The 23,828-nt window shown below is 45.6% G+C and overlaps 1 protein-coding gene across 1 annotated transcript in view; it reads right to left on the bottom strand.

The window, feature by feature from the left end:
• Positions 1–23,828, bottom strand: part of Ku80 (X-ray repair cross-complementing protein 5 Ku80) — a 239,485-nt gene that overhangs the window by 141,978 nt on the left and 73,679 nt on the right. The window contains exons 7-8 of the mRNA XM_080283853.1: positions 15,831–15,971; positions 4,418–4,586 (exon numbers count right to left, since the gene is read on the bottom strand). Coding sequence (XP_080139979.1) covers positions 4,418–4,586; positions 15,831–15,971 — 310 coding nt within the window. The remainder of the gene's footprint in view (positions 1–4,417; positions 4,587–15,830; positions 15,972–23,828) is intronic.

The following is a 23,828-nucleotide window of genomic DNA, read 5'->3' as shown; positions in this document are numbered from 1 at the left end:
TGAAAATGGTTGGTCTCGTCTGCTTCTCGGAACGGATGTGGAGTACGATTTTCTAGGGTTTGATGTGGATGACTTCCATGCACGGCTACGTACGCACGGCGACGATGTAGATGTGAACGATGTTCGTGAGTGGTTGGATGACGACGAGGGCGATCCTGGGTATCAGACGTTGTCTGATATCGAGATCGCGTCTTCGGTTGCAGGTGTCAGTACCAAACTTGAAGATTCCGACGCTGAAGGCGACGATGATTCAGACTCCTCTCAGCAGGACACTACTCCAGCCATCCCCAAGCTGAGCGCACTCCGGGAACATCTAGAGTTCGTCCTAGACTACCTGGAACACCCGGACTGCGACAGGGAGATGGGGCCCTTGGGACTCCTGGAGGAAGTGCGTGCTTTCAGGCAGCACATCATCAATCGTCAGAATCGTCGGTCATTGCGTCAATCAACCATTGACAGTTTTTTCAGGCCCGTGACCCCTGCTGTGCCCAGCCCTGGCTCCACTCCGTTGCCTCCCCAAGACAGGCCCTCATGCTCCGAGCCACAGCCCAGCACATCAGCCACGGTGGAGTCACCGCTCGACATGAGTTTGCGGCTGTCTTCAGAGTCCTCTGCAGTGGGTACACCATCACCACGACCCAGCGATGCACCCCTAGGTCGCCTGCCAGTGATACTCTCGGACTCTGACAGTGAATAAACAGCAAGAACTTCTCCACTAGACCACACGGGAATTTTGAGTGTTGTGCAGTGAAAAAAACAGTGTGTTGTGTTAAGGATTTAAAGTTGTGAGAGAAAAGACTAGAAAAAAAATGTAACGTAAATTGACTTGTTTGTTTTGCCTTTGGAAAATTTTTAAAAAATGGGAAAAGTTAAAGTGCAACACTAAGTTACAATGGAGCATTATTTGGACAAAAGTGAACACTGTGAAGAGAACGGACTTCTGTGTGTTATTGACTAAGTTCAGTGCAAGACTTCAGGAACAGCGTACTGCAAATGCTTCAGGAAATCGTTCTTACTGGCAGAGTCCGAGAGGAGGCGGTTATTCATCGAGGTGGCCAGGGACTTGCTGTATGTAGCCAGAATGTTTCATACTGTACTTTTTTCCCTACTATACTTACCTCATTTCACTTTTTAATGTCCTTTATTGGTGTGAATAGGGTGTTAGTAGCTATGCATGTGCAGAAGGAATATGTTTTTCTGAGTTAGGCTAGGTTAGGGTCCATAAGTACCAGAATGTTTATTAATGTATGAACATACTTCTAAACCCTCATTTTATGTTTCTTTTGCATTTATTTCAGTCATTTATGTGCCTTATTGGTGTGATTTGGGTCTTAAATAGGTGCTATGCATGTCCAGAGGAAGTTGTATAGGTGTTTCTCTGAGTTAGGGTCCATAAGTACAAGTCCAAAAGCTGAGGCCCAATATCCGGACAAAACCAATAACCGGACCTACCTATGGCTCTATTACGTCGGATATTGGAGTGATTACTGTACTTATACTGTCAAAAACTGTTGAAATTACTAACACTGAGATCAAACACAATATGATGGGAAATTTTTATAAAAAATATCTCCATGGATACAGCCATGAGGACATAAGAAAGAGGAGTAATCTGTTGAGCCCACATCATGAACACGTGTGTCTCGGTCTGAAAGCGACTGGCTGGGTTGTTTACCACTTATCACTGAGCACAGGGTTGCCAGATCTGAAGCAGGGCTCATTACCAAGTGATAAACAACAGTGACATTTCTGTTATTCCTGGTGGATTAACTTCAGTCCTAAAACTATTTGATGTCTGTCAACCATTCAAAGACTGCATCCTTGAGCAATGGAAAGAGTGGATGATCAGAGGAGAGGTAGATTGAGGTGGTTTGGACATGTGGAGAGGATGGGGGATGATAGTTGGGTGAGGAAGGTGAGAAGTGTTAATATTGGGGGTGGGGTTATGAGGGGTAGACCGAGAAAGACATGGGACGAGGTCATTAAGTGTGACCTTAGGGTTAAGGGACTGAACAGGGAGGCTGCAATGGATCGTGCAGCATGGAGAGCCGCCATTAGGTGACCAAGGCCAACACATGCAAGCATGTTGGAGCCTTTAAAAACGAAACGAAAACGAAGTGGTGGGAATATGTGTGCTTCAGGTCTGGATGAGCTGTGATTTTGTTACCAAGGCATGGCATGATATTTCTGTGGAAACAGTCATCAACTCATTCAAGCAATGTGGAATATCCAACTCAGTGGATGGCACAGATGACATTTTGTGGGCAGATGAGGAAGAGGAAGCAGATGCTGAAGCTACACCTTTGAATTACGGTAAAAATTTGATCCTTACAATGAAGAACTGAAAACTTTAACCCAGGATAAAGCTGATTAACCAATGACGTCAGACATGGATGATACTGATTTTGAAGGTTTTTAATCACTGACAGCTGATGTCATGACTTTAATAAAATGTAACTTTCCTTTAACCTATTGTATAAAATTCACGGTAACATGATTTAAGTTTTTAATACAGTATGAGCTTATACTTGAATATTAAATACTTAATCCACTGTGATATCAGAGGTGGCACATGCAGCCTACATAGCCTGTAAAACTTACAGAAGAAGCTGGTTTTAAGTAAAACCTAAACAAACGCTGTGTTGCTTATTAAGGTGTTAATAGTATCACTTCACTGGTCAGTGGGAAGAGTGATAAAGGACTGGGGTTACTGGGGCAGCAAGCTGCCAGTGTCTAAAGAGTTGGGGCTTATCTTATGCAGAGAGTATACCTCTAAACCCATATTTTGTATGGAAATATTGGGAGTAGTCTTATACACAGGTCGGCCTTATACACCGGCGTATATGGAGGAGGTGATGAGAGAAGTAAAAACACGGGCAATGGAGAGAGGGATGGTGTCGGTAATGAATGGAATATCTCAAATTTGTTTTATGCTGATGATGCAGTGCTACTTGCAAATACCGGACAAGAGCTTGGTAGACCAGTGAAGAGTTTTGCTGATGCCTGTGAGTGTGGTGCCTTCAGAGTAAATGTAGAAAAGAGTAAAGTGATGATAATCATGCAAGAAGGTGATTCTCAGTGTGATGATACAGTGAATGGAGAGAGACTGGAATTGGTGAGAGAGTTCAAATACTTGGGTACAGTGACAGAAAAGAGAGGAAGATGTGCAAAAGAAGTGGGAAGTAGAGTAACACAAGGAAGGAAAGTGGCTGGTGCAATGAAGGCCTTGATAAGAAACAGGCTTGAGTGTTGCAGCTGCACAAGGCTTACATGAAGGAGTGTTAGTGTCAACTTTAACATATGGATGTGAGACTATGGTGTGGCATGAAAATGAAAAGTCAAGAGTGATAGCAGGGGAGATGGGACTGCTGAGGAATGTATGTGGAGTACAGAGTGGGTAGGATACGAAATAATGCGATTCGTGAAAGATGTAGAGTGAGGATGTCCGTGGACACCAGAATCAAAGAGAGTGTACTGAGATGGAGCAGTCATGTGGAGAGAACAAATAACAATAGAGTGGTGAAAAAGGTATATCTGAGCAAATCTGAAGGAGGGAGGAGGTTAGGTGGGCCAAGGAGAAAGTGGAGGGATATGGAGGATAAGTGAGTAAGGAAGAAAGGTATGGAAGTTGGTGAGGCTAGGGGACTGACACGAGATCAAGCTGGCTGGAAGAATGTTGTGAGAAGTGCATGATCAGGGATTTGGCACCCCTTTTTAGTGTAACAGCATTCAGACTGACTCTATCAGATACGTTTATGTGAAGCTACAGAATATGGTGAAAGTTTTTGGCGTATCAGATAGAGCCAGGATTCCGGGGGCTTGAATGCTGGGTGAATGGAAATGTGGCCCATTGCAGTGGGCAAACTTGGGCTGTCTGGAAGTTGCTACTCCTCACCCTGCCCAAGGATGGGAATGGAGGTCTGGATGATGATGATGATGATGATGATGATGATGATGAGTAATACTGGCAGTAACCAAGGAAGAAAGTATTTTACCTATCATCCAATCCTTTACTGCCCATCTGATGCATAGGGGCCACAGGAATTGTTGTTTAGTCCATGTACAGAAGCCTCTCAATGGTAGTATCTGAGCAATTCACCCCAAACACCCCTCAGATGAAAACACTTACTGGCCACATCCAGTTAGAGTGCCACCAGGCACTCACTTGATAATAAAGCTACCACTCAAAAGAATGAATGACTTCCTGGGTTAGAGGATACCATTTTGCTTGTCACTCTGTGTATTGTCACCTGAATGTAGTACTACATGAAATGAGTTGAGAGTGGGTGCCCTCATCTACCACAGGTATTTCTACCCACAACAGACCTACTTCACCAACAGCAGCAAAACTATGGACATTCAGTATTGCAACTAATCATACTATAAGTATGTATAAATGGTCACATTCATAGCCAACCTGAGAAGGGGACAAGAGTAGTTCCATATTTGTAGCCAGGTATGACTTCTTCCTCAGGCACAGTGGTATGCTGGTCATCATGGCGATGAAATGATACTTCTTTGATGATTACTGCTGTTTCATCCTGTGCGTGATCCATTTTCCAGGTTGGGACAGTGGCATGCTTTACCTGTAAAGAGAGGGAACACAGCAAAAGTTAAGTGTTTGTGTGTAAAGGAAGGAAGTGTGGGAAGAATCATACAAGACTCATACAAGAATATAAGAATGCAGATTATACAACAAAAAAATTATTACTGTACCTAATTCGTTTTCGTTTTCGTTTTTTTCGTTTTTAAAGGCTCCAACATGCTTGCATGTGTCGGCCTTGGTCACCTAATGGCGGCTCTCCATGCTGCACGATCCATTGCAGCCTCCCTGTTCAGTCCCTTAACCCTAAGGTCACACTTAATGACCTCGTCCCATGTCTTTCTCGGTCTACCCCTCATAACCCCACCCCCAATATTAACACTTCTCACCTTCCTCACCCAACTATCATCCCCCATCCTCTCCACATGTCCAAACCACTTCAATCTACCTCTCCTCATCACAACACCAATACACTCCAGTCCCATGCTACCTCTCAACTCTTCCATTGTAAACCCAGCCCCTCCAGGCCTTGGACGCAGGGACGCACTGCACATCCACCTAATCATTGTCATTTCTGTACGTCTGAGCCGGCGAATGTCTTCCTCCTTCACTGCCCAGGTCTCACTGCCATACAGCATCACACTCCTAACACACGCTGCATACAAAGACCCCTTAGCACATAGGGAGAGCCCCCTCAATGTCAGGAGAGGCAAGAGCTCCCTGAACTTCTTCCAACCACTTCTCACCCTAGCCACAGAGCTAGCTCCAGCCCCACCTCCAGCACACAACATGTCTCCTAAATAACAAAACTCTTCCACACACTCAAGAGATTCACCAGCAAGTTCAATTCTTTCACGTCTGACGATCTCCACCTGCTCACCCCGGCACGCCGTACACATAAAATCAGCATTATCTCGCAGTCTACCTCTGATACCACTACATCTCTTATGCACCCATTTATCACACACACCGCACAAGATGGAATTACTTCCCACGCCCTTGTGGCAAACTGCACATGGCCACTCTCCCTCGTCTTTGACAGTACCGCCACCAACCCTAGATATCATCACTTTTGTTTTATCTGCATTTACCCTTAAACCCTTTTGCCCCATACCATCTCTCCACTTCCTAAACCTTTCCTCCGCCTCCCTTTCATTCTCTGCAATCAACACCAAATCATCAGCATACAACAACTCCCACGGAGTCCGTTTCTAAAGTCACGTGAAAGGGCTTCAAGTACCATGATAAACAACATGGGACTCAAGACTGACCCCTGATGCACACCAACATTCACGGAAAACTCATCACTCAAATCTCCATTCACTCTCACCTGGGTGTGAGCACCCACATACATGGCCATAACCACCCTAACCAGCCACTCCTCCAAGCCAAGCTTTCTCATTGCCCACTTCACCACCTCTCTAGGGACTCTGTCAAAGGCCTTTTCCAAATCAACAAAAACAAAATAAAGATCCCTTCTCCTACCAATATATTTTTCCTGAAGCTGTCGAACAATGAATATGGCATCAGTGGTCCCCCTACCTGGCATAAACCCAAACTGCATCTCATCAATATTCACTCTTTCTCTAATCATACCTTCTAAAACTCTCTCCATTACCTTCATTATCTGATCTAAAAGCTTTATACCTCTATAATTCCCTCTTTCCAGGGCATCACCCTTCCCTTTATACACATTTACAATTACACTCTTCAGCCAATCATCTGGGACAACACACTCATAAATAATCCTATTTATCAGGTCAGTGACTAAACTCACCCCTATATCGCCTGAGGCCTTCAACATTTCGGCAGTCAACCCAGACACACCTGCTGCCTTCCCCACCCTCATCCTGCCTATTGCCTCACTCACAGTAGCAGTATCAATCAAAGGCCAAGGGCAAGACACTGGATCTGCTGGCTCCAAACCTTCCCTGTCCCAGTCAAACTCCTCATTCAACAACCGGTTATAATGCTCTCTCCATGCATCTTTAATATCCTCACTGTTCACCACTACCCTTCCTTCATCATTCTTCACACACTGCTCACCTATGATATCCTGATTATCCCTCTTCACCTGACCTGCCACCCTAAATATATTTTTCCTTTCCCCATGATTTAGGTTATCAAGTAATTGTCTCTGTGACTCAGACTTTGCCCTGTATACCTCTCTCCTAGCCCTATGCTTGGCAGCCAAATATTCCTCTTTGCTACCACCCTTCTTCCATTCCCGGAAAAGCCTTCTTTTCTCCTTAATTGCAGCTTCTACACCCTCATCCCACCACCAAGTTACTTTATGTCTTGGTGGTCCTCTTGTCCAGCCGCATGTTACATCAGTAACTCTCAAGAAATTGTTCTTGAGGGCTCTGTACTGTTCATTAACGCCTCTGTCTACAGCTCCCTGTTCAGCCACCACTCTCCTCAACTCGCTATAGAAGGCATCCCTTACTACTTGGTTTTTCAGCTTCCATATTTTCCTCCTAGGTACATAAGTCCTCTTTTTCATCATTTGTTCTTTAAGCACCATATCACAAATCAATAGTTTGTGCTGCTGCACACACTCCTCACTTCCTATAACTTTAACATCCCTCACTAACCTCCTATCGGCCCTCCTAACCAGAAAATAATCTATCTGACTGCTATTTCCCCCAGACTCATATGTAATTAACCTACTGTCTCTTTTCCTAAAATATGTGTTGCACACAATCATGTCCGTTGCCTCCCCAAACTCGAGTATCCTTTCCCCTTCTGCATTCCTTAGACCATATGCACATCCCCCATGCACTCCTTCATAACCTTGGGCTGCTTCACCTACATGACCATTTAAGTCCCCTCCCAAAATCACTATCTCATCATCCCGCATACCACCCACTACACGTATTAAATCATCCCAAAATCTATCTTTCTCTGATTCATCCAATCCTGCCTGTGGAGCATATGCCGATATAATCACAGCTATCTTTCTTCCCAACAAAATTTTCACAACCAATATCCTATCGCTTACTCTCAAAACATTCATAACATATTCCACCCATTTCTCCGCAACCATCACACCAACACCTCCATATCCGTCTGTCCTCCCCTGCCAAAACAACTTATAGCAACAGTCCTTCCCAACAATCTTTCTGGCTGATCCACCCCTGTACCAGACTTCCTGCAAACACGCCACGTCCACCCACCTCCTACTGAATGCCTCAACGACTTCCCCTGCTCTTCCCCTCAAACTTCCCACATTCCATGAACCCACCCTCATCCCCATGGGTGATTTACTGTCCTCAGGCTTGCTTTGAAACCTTTTTAGTTTTGTCATCTTCAGTATTAATAAATGGGGACAGACACAGCACAGGTCCCACTCACCGCACAATCCCAGGTCCAGGCAATGGATCTGGGACCCCTAGCCCACCAGCTTACCAGTGGCTGTGGTAGTGGCCTCAGGGCACCCTGCCAGGACAGCTGCAGGGACACCCTCCAAGCGCGTCTTGGCACTGCAACTATCCCGCCATTATACACCCACTGATAGGGCAGCCTCCTGGGACGCTACTCCCAGGTTCGGGCCCCTCTCTATTGGGCGGAAGCGGCAGCCTGGGAACCGCAATGCCCTGTACCCTCTAGCACAGGCCCGAGCCCCATCTCGCCCTGGACCCATGATCTATACCGGCGGAACCCCCGCCACGCCTCCCCCCAGAAGTCCGCCACTAGGTAGCGGGGGCAAAGTTTTCTGGCCGCATGCCCTTGCTGGCGCCAACCCCTGTAACGTAGTGGGATACGTTGTGTGAAATGTAAAGTGCATGTGGTGTAGTGCATAGATAGTTAGAGGAAATGTTTGGGAGAGTATGCTGGTCTACTCTCCATGTTACTGTCACACTGAAAAGGTCAGCAAAGGGGGATGGTTAGATAGCTAGTGAAACAGGAGCTCCAGCTCTCCCTATCACCAGCATTCCCATTCCCCTCGGGAGTACTACCCTGTTCGGCCCGTGCTACGGCCTCCTCCTAACTAGTGGTACAATAAAGCAGAGCTTATTGTACTTGTCCCAAGATATAATGAAGTAATAAAATATTGAATGGTTGACGGTACAATACTTTAAACCTCGCAACAAGCAGTGTAATGGTACAATACTGCAAGACTTGTACTGCATCCTGCACCCCTCACTAAGTACTGTAGTTGTAAAATATTAAACAGCTCATTGTATTTATTATCTTGGTTACACCTTGTTCTCTCCCAGGAAGTCACCAACAAGAGACTAATTTGGCACAGGAGTCCTTGCACATCTCTTTTGCTCTATTAACCATTCACCTTCCCTTGCTTACTCCCTCCCTTACGAATTATTCATCCCATTTCCCATGTACGTACAGTATTTTCATGGCAGCAAGGAGGTAGAGGTCTCAGGTCAAAGTAGCCTGTGGTAATGTGCCACAGTCTGAAGCCATTTTTTTCTGGTTTTAATAATATATTAACACTGCTAGGGACATAGGATGGTTGTCTACGGCTTGTAGTCATTGTCTGTGGTGGTGGCTCCAGACTTACTTGAATGTGAATCTAGTGGGTCACTGGATGATGATACCCTTCTACAGTCCACCATCCTCCATACAGGGGAGAGAGTGAGAAACGAGGGACATCTCAACTCTAATACTGGTAATAATGTATAAAGCCATCTCTCTGCTGCATCTTCTACAGATAAAAGATCTTCACTACAGTAACCTTGTCCTGGGTTCTCTTACACACCAACAGTTGTACTAACGACTGGATATAGGGCGTAGAGTCGCGAGAGGCGGACTGAAAATGACCTGAGACAAGGTCACAGAGTGTGGCCTCAGGGATAAGAGACTGAAGAGAGAGACTGCTGGAGATCGGGCAGCAAGGAGAGTCACCATTAGGTGACCAAGGCTGACACAAGCAAGCATGCAGCCTTTATAAATAATACAATAGGGTACACTTCCCAGGGGACTCTGTCAAATGACTTCTCCTAATCAACAAGAACAAAGTACAGTTCTCAATTCTTTCCTAAATATTTTTCCTGAAGCTGTCAGACAATGAATATCACATCAGTGGTCCCTCTGCCCGGTAGAAAACTAAACTGCATCACATCAATATTCGCTCTTTCCCTTAGCAACTGTGAGCAGAGCAATAGGTAGCATGCAGCTGGTGAAAGTGGCAGGTGTGTCTGAGTTGACTGCAAAATGCTGAAGGGCTCAGGAGATATAGGAGTGAGGTTAATTACTGATTAAATAAATACAATCATATATGAGTGAGTTGTTCTAGATGGCTGGCTCAAAAGAGTGACTGTAAATGTGAATATGGGGAAGGGTGATGTCCTGGAAAGAGGAGTTTATGGAATAAAATTTTTGGACACAAAAATGAAGGTAATGAAGAGTGTTCCAGAAGGTATGATAGTGAATTCTGATGAGATGCAGTTTGGGTTTATGCCAGGCAAAGGGACCACTCACTGTTCACTGTTTGACACCTTCAGGAAAACTCTATGGGAAAGAAAAGAGATCGGTACGGATGGTCCCCATTTACGAACAGTCGACCTGCGAATTTTCTGTATTACAAATGTAGAAACCGTACTTCAAAATCGGTTTGATCTTTTCTCCAGCTAGTGATAAGTGGTATGATAAAGGGGCAACGAGCTGAGCCCCAGTCTGCCCAGGTTGTTGTTAGTGTAAACAATTGATGTTCCGCTGCTCTACAATGTTCTGTGTTGCCACCATTTTTTTGAGATACAGTACCCCCTTGTATCTACGCTGTGTTCTGTGCATCCATCATGTCAACGAAATACTCATCTGTCTCTCCTGCTACTGGTAAGAAGAAGAGGAAGGCAATTACTTGAGATGAAACTCAGTTGCTCAGCTTGAAGATGGCAACCCTGTAGGTTCACAGACACAGTTTTAGAGTTTTATGAGCTATAAAAGTGACGACGGTTTATTGTTTTTATTATAAATGTAAAATGTGGCATCAAATGGTCGGTATTAATGGGAAAAATATATTACTGAAACTCAAATCAGATGTATGATAACCTTCACTTCACTGTTTAACATTAGGCTACATATGAGCCATCCATTCATCCATCATCCAATCCTACATTGCCCCATGAGAAGCATAGGAGCCCGGGACTAGGCAGTTGGTCCTGACATTTAAGATGAAAGTGACCAGCTTCACTCATCCCTGAGTGCCATTATGTGAGCAATAAACCCCAACCACCCCTTGGATAAAATCCTTCACCGGCTCAATCCGATTGGAGTGTAATAATTACCCGCTAAACCACCAGGTGCCAAAAATTTGGTTACATGGTTACCACCCAGCATAGTAAATGCTTTCCTGGTATACAGGAAGCCATTTGGCTTGTCACTCAGTGTAGAGTCACCCACAAGCAGAAGGAAGAGGAAACAATGAGGGAAAGAACGACAGAAGAGGGAGTGTAAAGTCACCCGTACACTAGCATTTAATAAACTCTCTAATACAGGTCTCCTTCGTTTTACGTTGTATCGTTTTACGATATTTTGCATTTATGATCCTTCTTCTTTAGTACCAAGTGTTCATTTTACGACTGAGCTTCCTCACATTTATGATTGGGCATGTGGAAATCCTGCATTCACAGGCAGATCAGCTGAGAGATGCGTGGCATACCCGCCCCATCCACACAGTTTCCCGCGCTTTTGCCAGTCTCACCCGCATGCTTGTTCAGCATACAAACTCTGTGCATCTGTGTGCATCAGTGCCCATGATATTACTATTTCTCCTGTTCTTTATGTTTTGCACCCCTAGTGCCACCACCGTCATGTCTTGTAAACGCCCTGCAACATCTGGTGCTGGTGATATGAAACCAAAGAAAGCAAGAACGTCCTTAACCCTGGAGTCTAAGCTTAATATTGTGAAGAAGCACGAAGCAGGTGAGGGGGCAAACTCCATCACTCGTTCCATGAGTCTTGCACAGTCGACTGTAGCGACTGTTCTAAAGCATGCTGTCAACATTAAGAAAGCTGTGGAGACAAGCACGACTCTACAATACATAAAACATCATCATTATTATTGCATATTAGATCACTTGTATGGGTCTTAGGTTCCTTATACACGAGTCCAGGAACGCATCCCTATTTATCCCATTAAAACTTAATTTCGCTTTACGATATTTCGGTTTACGATTGCCTATCTAGGAACGCATACCAATCGTAAAACAAGGGAGACCTGTAACTGTAAGTGTACAATCAATATGGTGTACCTCGATATACGATACCCTTAGATGCAATACCCCAGCTTAATGATGGGGGTAGAAATACCACCATACCCCACCAAACCCCGGTTTAACGATGGGCTTTGATTTTTTTTAACAAATTTTGATGGTACAGTAATCCCTCTAATATCCGAACGCCCAATATCCGAACATCCCCACTAACCGGACATAATCCTCCTGGGATCCAATATTCCCAAAATGGGCCAAAAACCGCAAAAAATTCGAAAAAAATCTGACTTTTTTCCCTCCCATAATTTGAAATTCCCGCCCGGCGCCGAACAGCTGTTACACCATGGTCCCTTCACCCCTTCCTTCCTCCCCCTCCCCCCTCCCCTGCCAGGTTGCCATTTGGTATTTTTCATTACCAAGTGTGGGCCAATTTGGTAATGCATTAGAATAATGCATTACCAAATGGATTTTTCACATGTATGAGGATACACAGGATGGAGATGGCGGATTGTTTGCTCTCTCTGATTAATCTGCTACCCTACATAGTGTGAAAATAATCAACATGGTGTTAGTTATAAGGAGAGTGATTACATGTATTTCCACTTGTATATATAATTGGTGAAGAATATATGCTAGCTTTACGAATTTGGTAATGAAAAGTTATATTTGACAATGAAAGTTGAGGAGATTGGTAATGTGGCTGTTGCGATCTGGCAACTCTGTAACCCCACCAACATCAACAGTCACAGCTTAACTCCGATGGAGAGCAGATACTCATAACAGTGCAAGCCACAGGTGCTTGTTTTTTGTGAATAAACAGTGAATAAACTGCAATACCTTGCCACTAGAACACACAGGAATTTACAGTGTTGTGCAGTGTTAAGAAATTAGAATTTACAGTGCAGAGGATTAACTGTGGACTGCAAACTGGCGGTTCAAACCAGTCCAGGAGCAAGGGACTTGTAAGTACCCAGAATGTTTAATATTGTATAAACTCACTTCTAAAACCTCATTTTATGGTTCTTTTGCATTTATTTCAGTCTTTTATGTCCCTTATTGGTGTGATTTGGGTCTTAAATAGGTGCAGAGGGAGTTGTATAGGTGTTTTTCAGAGTTAGGGTCCATAAGTATAAGTCCATAAGCTGGGGCCCAATATCCGGACCTGCCTATGGCTCTATTATGTCGGATATTGGAGGGATTACTGTATTTTAGACTGAAAATTGTGTGTTTTGGTTAATTTATAAACTGTTTTAGACTAATGTTAAATGCGTTTTATCCATAGGCGGGGTGAACATTGTCATTTTGGAGTACGGTTTACTAAGCTTAATTTTTTCCAGACTTTTATTTCATGATTTTCAGATTTTATTTGTTGGTTTTACTGAGTTATTTACAGGTGTTAGGCTTAGGTTAGCTTCTTTTACAGCTGTTAGGCCTTTTAGACTGCCTTTAAACTTTTTTTTGGGGCTCATTTGGGTGGGTTTAGGACTTGGTTGGGGGGGAAGGGGGGAACCCAAGGCTGAAAAATGCATTATTTTACGTTAATCTACACCAATATACGATACCCCGTCTAATGATGTTTTTTTACCTAACCAACTGCATCGATAAACTAGGGTATACCTGTACATTAAAATGATACAAATAGCCTACACATGTTACGTGTAAATAAACATCTATGTCTGAGATTCTCAGCCTAATGACGGGGAATTGTCTTGATGGAGAATTGTCCCGGGCCGGAACCTCCTAGTCTGCCTGCTAATGTAAGCAACCGCCTCTACAGTGCTCTGTGTTGCCAGCTTTTTTTTTTTTTTGGATACCCTCCCTGCATCTATGTTGTGTTTGGTGCATCCATCATGTCTAAGAAATACCCATGTCTCTCCCGCTACTGGTGAGAAAAAGAAGAGGAAGGCAATTATTCTTGAGACGAAACTCAATATAACTGACAAGCATGAAGGCAGCCATCACATGTGAACTTGGACTTTCGTAATTGACTATCTCATTACAGTATTCAATAATGTGAGATATTCAACACTTTATTATATTATAAAATAAGCTTTGTATTAATGATCTTGCCCAGCTGTAGGCTAATGTAAGTGTTCTAAGCACATTTAAGGTAGGCTTGGCTAGGCTATGATGTTCAGTTGGTCAGGTGTATTGAATGCATGTTTTACTTACAAAAAAATTGACATAAGCAGTTTCTCGGAAAGAAACCCATTCGTAAGTAGGGGAGGACCTGTACTTTGCTATTGCTGATTTGGAGAAGGCCTTTGACAAAGTCCCCAGTGGGGAGGTGGTGATGTGGGCAATGAGAAACCTTGGGATTGAAGAGCGGCTGGTTAGAGTGGTTACAGCTATGTATGTGGGTGTTCACACTCAGGTAAGAGTGAATGGAGATTTGAGTGATGAGTTATCTGTGAATGCTGGTGTGCATCAGGGTCAGTCTTCAGCCCTTTACTGTTTATCATGATGCTTCAAGCCCTTTCAAGTGACTTCAGAGATGCAATCCCGTGGGAGATGTATGCCAATTACAGTATTTGGTATTGACTTCAGAGAATGAAAGGGAGGTAGAGGAGAGATTTAGGAAATGGAGAGATGGTATGGGGTACATGGGCTTGAGAGTAAATGCAGATAAAACAAAAGTTATGGAATCTAGGGTTGGTGGTGGTACTGTCAGAGAAGAGGGAGAGTGGCCATGTGAGGCTTGCCACAAGGACATGGGAAGTAATTCCATCTTATGCAGTGTTTGTGATAAGTTGGTGCATAAGAGATGTAGTGGTATTAGAGGCAGAGTGCGAGATAATGATGATTTAATGTGTGCAGTGTGTTGCGTGAGCATGTGGAGACTGTCAGACATGAAGGGATTGATACTGCTGGTGAGTTTCTTGACTGTGAGGAAGTTCTGTTACTTGGGAGACATGTCATGTGCTGGAGGAGGGGCTGGAGATAGCTCTGTGGCTAGAGTGAGAAGTGGCTGGAAAAAGTTCAGGGAACTGTTGGCTCTCCTGACCCCTCTGTGCTAAGGGATTTTAGTACGTGGTATGTGTTGGGAGTGTAATGCTGTACGGCAATGAGACCTGAGCAGTAAAAGAAAACATTTGTAGGCTCAAATGTACAGAATGGCAATGATTAAGTGGGTGTGCAGTGCATCCTTGAATGCGAGGCCTGGGGGAACTAGGTTTATGATGGAAGAGTTGAAAGGATGGATGGAAATGGTGTATACTGCTGTTGTGATGCAGAGGGGTAGTAGTTGTTCCATAGGCAGTGTGGCCGAACAGTCCCGAGACCCTAAGGAAGGCCATGGCCGAGACCAGGCTTTCCCACAGAGCTCTCAAGGAGTGTATGTTGTGTTGATGTTGCAGGCAATTGTGTGCAATGCAGTCCTCCGTAATGTGCTTAATAGTATGGAATGCTGTGTTGCATCCTGGACAGACATCAGCAATGGAGTCATCCAGCCTCTTCTGATAACTCAAGAGGACTGGATGATGCCCACATCTCTGCCTGGCCAGGTGGACCCCATCCTCACGAAGGGGGCAGGATTCAGAAGGGTGGATATCAGGATGTCATGCATGCAGCTGTGTTGTCTTTGAGTGACTGAATGGAGCGGCGAGTGATCTGAGCATGGATATGCTTCAGGCAACTAGTCTGAAGAGGGGTAGATTGAGTTGGTTTGGGTATGTGGAGAGGATGGGGGATGACAACTGGGTGCAGAAAGTGAGAAGTGAAAATGATGGGAGTGGAGTTGCGAGAGGGATACCAAAGAAGACTTGGAACGAAGTAATAGAGTGTGACCTCAGGTATATGGAATAGGGAGGCTGCCAGAGACAAAACAGCACACGTAATGCCACTCAGGGGTGAGTGAGGCTAGTCACTCTCATCTTAAATGTCAAGACCAACTTGCCTAGCCCCAGGCTCCTACGCTCCCCATGGGGTAACACAGGATTAGACGATGATGATGATGATGAGATCCACCATTAGGTGACCAAGGCCAACTAATGCAAATATGTTGGAGCGATTATAGATGAAACAAAATATCATTCAAGCTCTTAGATTCTGGCTCAACCTTAAAAGCCTGACAGTTTGGACATAATTTATATGGTATCATTACTGCTACTAACCTTAATCTTTCCTGTGATGGCAATATTAAAATCAGGGCCGATATCCATAACTGTGTTCCATGCAGCACTGTTGGTTGAACGTTTCTCGAAGCATAACAGCTGAGGAATGGCCTCATCAAAGCTGTTGATGATCCCATCCACCTAGAGATTAAGAAGAGAGCAACTTATTTAGGACTATTTTAAATGAAGAAAATGATATGGCAAGAAAGAATATGCAGTTAACCTCTATAATCAGATAACAGTCCATATTCTCACTGGCTAAGGAAGATCCTAACATTTCTTTCTCACCAGTGTGTTCATATGGCATGGCAATACTGTCATGTATGATATTTATGTCATGTAAAGCATGTCCACGTTTAAAAGGTAATCTCTCGATTATTCGGATGGCCATTGCCCGGACCATCCATTACCACTGTGATCTGGCTGTTCCTAACGATTATTGGTACAATTTTTTCCTACTATCCAGATAAAATGCTTGTGTCTGTTTCAAAATTATGGCTTCGCAAAAAAATATCCAGCCAAACAGGCGAGAATAGCCTGGTGGCGCCACTGTGTAGGGCTGGTTTGTTTACCCTACATCTGTGATACACCCCTGTTGCTCGCTCTCAGTTCCTGGTTCGTCAAAAAATTCACGTGGCTCACCTTTTATCACGCTGTCGTGTAGTGGTAACAGTGCCTGACTTTTATCTAGAAGTCTTAGGTTCAATTAGTGTACAAAAACATTTGTACATGCGTGTAATATGTGTCTCACCAATGTAAAGACACTCGTGTTGTGGCTGGGATAGATTAAAACTGCTCTCTCACTTGCCGAGTCGCATGGGGCTGAGCAATGGCCCTAATGTGTTGTGACTGAAATATATCCTTCCATAATGGATTTACCTGGTTCGTCAAAAAATTCAGGCAGCTCAGCTTTTATCACGCCGTGGTGTAGTGGCAACGGTGCCTGACTTTTATCCAAAAGTCTCGGTCAGGAACGTAAAACACACACATACACACATGTATACAGGTATATATATGCATACAGTCACTGCTCGTTATACATTGATTCGATATACGATAATTCACTACAATGATAATAGAAAAGTTCCACCCCAATATCCAGTTTAAGATAAATTTCCCGCTATAACAACATTGCCCTCAGAAAATTTCGTACGAAGCGCCAGGCACACACAAGGTGACCGTTGCTTGTCTCAGGCAAGATGGCGGCCCTGGCGTGCAGTGCATCGTTATGGTTCAGGTCCCGCCACCCCTTCAAAGCCCTGTCTTTTCCACTCGTTCATGTGTGTCCCCCTGTTATCGTCACCTCTCAGCCATGCATCGTACTACAGTAAACATCATGTAGCACCAGGCCAACATTATGCAAGTGTGATTACTGTGTTGTTGCAACAATCTACTGTACGTGAGTAATGCTGCCTGTACTGGTGTGATAGTGTTTCTTTAGGTGAAATACTGTACTGTGGATTTGTGTGCCCAGTGGTAGGGGCAGTGCCAGTGTAGGCCCCTGTGCTAAGGTTGGTGCAGGTATGGGCCCCAGTGCTAAGATTGCTGCAGGTATTGGCCCCAGAGCTAAGGGTGGTGCAGGTATGGGCCCCAGTGTTATGGTTGGAGCAGGTATGGGCCCCAGTGTTAAGGCTGGTGCAGGTATGGGCTCCCGTGCTAAGGTTGGTGCAGGTATGGGCCCCAGTGCTAAGGCTGGCACAGGTATAGGCTCCAGTGCTAAGGTTGGTGCAGGTATGGGCCCCAGTGATAAGGGTGGTGTTATGGGTGGTGCAGGTGAGCGCCACAGTGTAACAGGTGGTGCAGGTGGGTGCAACAGTGCTATGGGAGGTGGTAAGAAGTGTCAGGTGAGTGAGGGCGATGATGTCAGGTCTAAGAGGGTGAGGTATTCACTCTCCCTAGATGTTAAGTTGGACATTGTTAGGATGCACAGGAATGGCCAAGACCCCAGCAAGATTGCCAATTCCCTCAAGCTCCCCCTGTCGACCGTCTTAACTGTCCTGAAAAATATGGCAGCTGTACTTGCAGCAAGTGAGACTGCTTCCACAATGGAGGCCAAGAGAACCACCAAGGTCAGGGATCCCTGTATGGAAGAGATGGAATGCCTCCTGCAGCTGTGGGTGGAGGACAAGACCCAACAAAAGGCACCACTCTCAATGTCCATCATCACCACCAAGGCCCCTTCACTGTGGGAGACGGTGACGAAGAACGATGTGGAGAAGCCAAAGGACGGTTTTAAGGCCAGTCCCGGGTGGTTTGTCCGCTTCAAGAACCGGGCTGGCCTTAATGGAATGACCCTGCACAGCAAGGCAGCAAGTGCAGACGTCGAGGCTGCCGCCAGTTTCCCCACCCTACTGCAACAGCGAATCACCAGTGGGGGCTATAGCCCCAAGCAGTTGATTAACTTTCATGAAACCGGGCTATTTTGGAAAAGGATGTCAAAGAAGACCTACATCTTTCAAGAGGAAAAAAAGGCGCCAGGTTTCAAGGCGTCAAAGGATAGAGTTACACTCCTGTTTGGGGCTACTGCTAAGGAAGACCTAAAGCTAAACCCCTGATGATGTATCACTGGGAGAACCCAAGGGCCTTGGCTGGGTTTGCCAAGGAAAAGCTGGGGGTTATTTGGAAAGCCAACACAAAAGCCTGGCTTACCACCCGCCTCTGCCAGAATTACATCTTGGGCAGTCTGTCGGGGGCACTGAAGTTGTATGCCTCCCGTTGCAACTTAGCCAATTGGTTCCTCCTCTTGGTGGACAATGCCCCCAGCCACCCTCCAGTCATGCAGGAATGGGCAGACAACATCAAAGTGATGTTTTTACCGCCCAACACCACCTCTGTCTTATAACCAATGGATCAGGGTGTGATCGCTGCCTTCGCCTCACCATGCAGCAATTGGTGCGGGCCATAGATACAGACGCCAAGGTGACAGTGAGGGTTTTTTGGAAAGGGTACAACATCAAGGCAGCCATTGACAACATTGTGCTGGCTTGAAAGGAGGTGATGCCGCAGACACTCAACTCGGCTTGGAAAAAAGTTTGGCCTGAGTGTATGCATTTCTCCTTCCCTGGCTTTGCCGCTGACACTCCAGCTTCAACTGTTGAGGATATCCATAGGCAAATTCTGTCCCTGTCTCACAGGGCAGGCTTCCATGAAGTTGATGAGGAAGATGTTGAGGAACTGCTACAGAGCCACTCACAAGAACTGTCAATGAGGAGCTCCTCCAAATTCAAGAACAGAGGGCACATGGGACAGAGGACGAACTGGCAGTCACCTTCCTCACACAGTTCATTAACCCTTAGCTGCCGGGGTGTAAACCACCGTGGATCACTCCTCCCTATGGGGGATTTCCGAGACTTTGGGAAAAATACCCTTACTTCAAAACCTCATATCTGACAAACTATAATACCTAGAGATTCAAATAAAAGTTCATAAGACTCACCAACTCTTCCTCTTTCCAATGATGGTATCCCGAGTCTCCAGGAGGTCCCGTCGATGAGTAAGGATGAGTTGAAGACGAGTGGTTTTTCATGTTTTGGAGCGCAGCTCCGAGCGCGCGCCACTGGCAGCGGCCTCGGCCCAGACGGCTAGCGTTGGCAGCACTGCATGGCGTGACGATTGTAACACTGCCCCTGAATCCTTGGAAGGAATGCGGAAGATTCCACTCGTTTTTCCCACTGCTTCTTACTCACCGCCGTGAGAGTAAGTTCTCACTCAGTTCATGTGGCTCACCCAAGGATTTACCACCCGCTCCATAATGCCTCTATGCCCCATAGGTGTGTGGGAACAGAAATATATTGTTGTGTTTCTGTACTAGTCCTCCTTTACCTCGTTTTTCTGTTCTCACTTCTTCCGTAAATAATCATATCTCTCCTTTACTATGGCACTTTGAACTGCACTGTACATCACCATTACGCATCATTACACTTTGACAAGTAAATGATGTTGCTCTTTCACGCATTATCGTAGAGTATGAGGTAATTATTTGTACTGTAAATCATACTGCTTTGTACTATTCAGGGTTATAGTGAAAATCACATAAATGTCTCACACAACTAACATTATTTGTACGTTACATCACAGATACACTGATGCTAATATTTGGCACAATTTCCCTGAGTACTGATTGAAATAATTTAGGTATAGCCAAGCAGGTATTTTTCTTTGTGGCACGCTCACAAATGGTTTTCTTTCAGGTAACACGTAGGCAAAAGCAAAGTATTTCCAATAATTTTCAAACCAATATCCAATACACAGTATCAATTTCTGTATTTTACTTACTATAAATCAATTACTTGCACTTGTTGAACTTATTATAAATAACTTACATCTCAGCACTTACTATACTTCACTTATACTGTACTATCACACTTTTCACTCATTTATGAAAATAAAAAAAATGGTGCATCACTGTACATTATTTACACGCCCCCACACACCTGCTCAGTACTCACGCTCGGAGTGATACTCTGAGAAGCATATGGGGCATAGAGGGACCTTGCATTCTGCACATTTGTACGAGGTCTCTTTTTGTGCTGGGGGACGGCGTTTGGTTGTGCGGCAGACGTGGCACCGCCTGTATGCCAGACGACCTGCTGCTGTTCTCCCTATCTCCACAATCTTGTGCTGACTGAAATACTCAGCACAGCTGAGCCTGTCAGCTGGAGCCACTGTCCCCCACCTAGCACCTGTCACCTGACCAGTTGAATATTGCTCAACGAGTTCGCATGCAAGCTCTCTCTCAAACTCTCGTAAAGAGAGAGGTTTCCTTACAAGCTCCTTGAACAGTAGGAAACTGTTCAGGACGGCGATATCAAGAAGGTGTAAGAACGTCTTCTTGTACCACCTGCAGGACTTAAGTAGGCAATCTACCTCACCAATTTGCATGTCCGATTTATCAACCAGCTGCATGTTGATATTGTAATCACTGATTGCATCTGGCTTTACCACGGGTTCCCTGGTCCTGTAGTCTGTTTTACCAGTTTCCTCCATCACACCCTTATGAACTGTACACAACATGTTAACCCGTCCCTTATCATGCCAGAGAAGGGCTAACATGTTCCCACATTTCTTTATCAGAAGGGCTCCTTTCTCAGTATTTGCAGGAAATTCGGGGAAATTCTTTCTGTTGGCCCTAACAGTTCCACCGGACCCAGTACCAATTGACAAATACTTTGTCAATGCCAGGGCTGTGTAATAATTATCGGTGTACAGAATGTGGTGCCTGTTGAAATACCTTTCCATCAGCACTTTCACTACTGATGCCGAGAATCCATGAGGATCATCGCTAGGTATATCAACATCTGTCGCCGAGTAAACTAGTACATCCAGCACATATCCAGTTTTACAGTCACAAAGCACAAAGAATTTCAGGCCAAATCTGTGACACTTTGATGACACATACTGAATAAATGCAAGCCTGCCCCTGAATAACACCAGCAACTCGTCAATAACCACTTTCTGGAACGGACGGAAAACCCTGGAGAATGACTCTTTCAGCATTGTCAGGATTGGTCTTATTTTCCATAACCTGTCGTTCGGTGCAGGCCCGTAATTTCTATTGAAATGTAGAAACCTTAGGATTGCCAGGTACCTATCACGGGCCATGTACTTTCCGAAGACAGGTGTGCCAACGAGTTCATCCACCGACCAATAATCGTGAAGCACATGTTTTTTTACGTGCGCCATCAGCATGGTCAGGGCGAGCCACACAAACATCTCCCCCACCTCCACAGGTATCCATTCACACATGTGCGTGCTCTCACTAGCAGGTAAGTCCAGCCAACGCACACACATGGCCTGGTGGAAATTTATTTCATCCACCAGGTACTGCATAATTGCAGTCATGAAAATTGCCTTGAATAGACTACTAAGAGTCCAAGGCCTGGGGGGAAGTGCATCCTCCTGCACACCTGCACCCTCCTCATCAAATGCCAGCACAGACGGCTCAAAGCCGGCACCATCCTCCCACACAAAAGTATCCACTCTACCCACACGTGGTAGAGCAGGGCGTCTGGCAGTTGCACTACCTTTTGCAATCACTCGTGCATGGCCACGGGCAGGGGGGAGGGGAGGAGAGGGAGGGGGAGAGGGAAAGGGAGAGGGAGAGGTGTGGGAGTATGCGGGTGATGACTCACCTGATGCGGAACTTTCCTTTGAAGACGCTCGGCGCTGCGTATCACCACGTGGCTCCCATCTAGGTAACACAACTCCTGAAGGGCCGGGTTGAGGTGATTCGGCCCTTGAAGTGGTAGGCTGAGGTGTGGGGGAGCGGTGGAGGAAGATACGTCGGCGAGCAGGCGGGGAGAGTGTGGGGGAAATGGCTCTGCGGCGTTTTTTTCGCAGATGTCCGCCAGGTCCACGGCCACTTTCCTGATATCCTGGGTCATCTACCGCCTCCTCATTAGCAAAAGCATCGCTGTCGTAGGCTCTCCCTTCCTCCTGTAGGAGTCGGAGAGCCCTCTCTGGCATCAGAGAGCGAGAGAGCTCGCTCTCCACGTGGTAGCTCTCTTTACCCTCAGACGACGTACTTTCACTAAATGTCCTAGAGGACACAGTTTCATCTAGGGCACGTTCTATGGCACTATCACTAAGCCCTTTTCCTGGCACAGAGGGCATGACTTTAGCAGGGGTCGATAAGGCGATCGGCCCTTCACGCAGTGGAGCGGAATCGGATGATGTAGAGGAAGACGCAATGGCTCCTCACGCTACCACTGCCGAGTACAGACTGGATCGCACAGCCGCAGGGTACCTGTGGGTCCTACCTACCCCGTAGGTATCATAGAAAACGGTAGTGTACTCAATCAGTGGCGGGAAGGTGAGTGCGGTATAGCAAGGCAACCGGCGGCCCTCCACGCGCTCAATCCTGTCATGCATACACATCAACCGGCGGATAAGGGTTAATGGCCCTGACAAGTTTATTGAGCAAAGGGGAGAATGTGACCCGGTTTCCACCAGGAGTTCCCATGCCCGTTACCAGGTCAATCAGGCATTATAGGTGTATCGTGAGCTCCTTGACCGACGTCAGAGGCAAGCCTCACAGACCAGCATCACCGCCTTCTTCAAGCCAGCTGCCACTGGAATCCCCACCACCATCTCTCCCAGACTATCCACCAGCTGCTCGACTGCCTCACCAACCTCACCAGTCAGCACTCAGCCAGATTCCCCTCCCCCTAACCTGTTCCTGTCTGACTCAGAAGCTGACCACCAGTACCTGTAAGCACTAGCTGTCCCCCAGCCTCATGGTGGACGACTTGGAGATGACTTGAACTGACACAGGAAGGAATTAAAGTGGGTTGTCATTTATGTTTCAGTCTTGGGTAGGTGACTTTGGGAAGCTGAGTTGACGTAACCCCCCTTTTATAATGTGTTTCAATCCCCCGATTTACGATAAAATCATTATACATTAAGGTAAGACCTGATGTAACCCCATCATATAACGAGTAGTGACTGTGTAAATCCATCCATCCATCATCCAATCCTACATTACCCCATGAGGAGCGTAGGAGCCCGGGGTTAGGCAGTTGGTCCCGACATTTAAGATGAGAGTGACCAACCTCACTCATCCCTAAGTGGCATTACATGAGCAATCAACCCCAACCACCCCTTGCATATAAACCTTCACCAGCTCAATCTGACTGGAACGCAATAATTACCAACTAAACCACCAGTCACCAAAATCTGGATATGGTTACCACCCAGCGTAGTAAATGGTTTCCTGGTGTACAGGAAACCATTTGGCTTGTCACTCAGTGTAGAGTCACCCACAGACAGAAGGAAGAGGAAAGAATGAAGGAAAGAAAGACAGAGGAGGGAGTGTAAGTTTACCCAGAGGCAGAAGGACAAGGAAAGAATCAAGGAAAGGAAGACAGAAGAGGATGGAAGGTAAGAAGGATAGAGGAGAGGAAATGGCAGACACCCGACAGCAGCACTACACAGTGTGAGTGGATGGTGAGCGCCCCCACCTACCACAAATATGTGTAAATATATATATATATATATATA

Source organism: Coenobita brevimanus, chromosome 98, assembly GCF_032717465.1.
Source record: "Coenobita brevimanus isolate Jiangsu-jjx chromosome 98, ASM3271746v2, whole genome shotgun sequence".
Classification (NCBI taxonomy): domain Eukaryota; kingdom Metazoa; phylum Arthropoda; class Malacostraca; order Decapoda; family Coenobitidae; genus Coenobita; species Coenobita brevimanus.
Note: the sequence above shows the minus strand (reverse complement) of the source record. Positions and strands in the feature narration are given on the sequence as shown.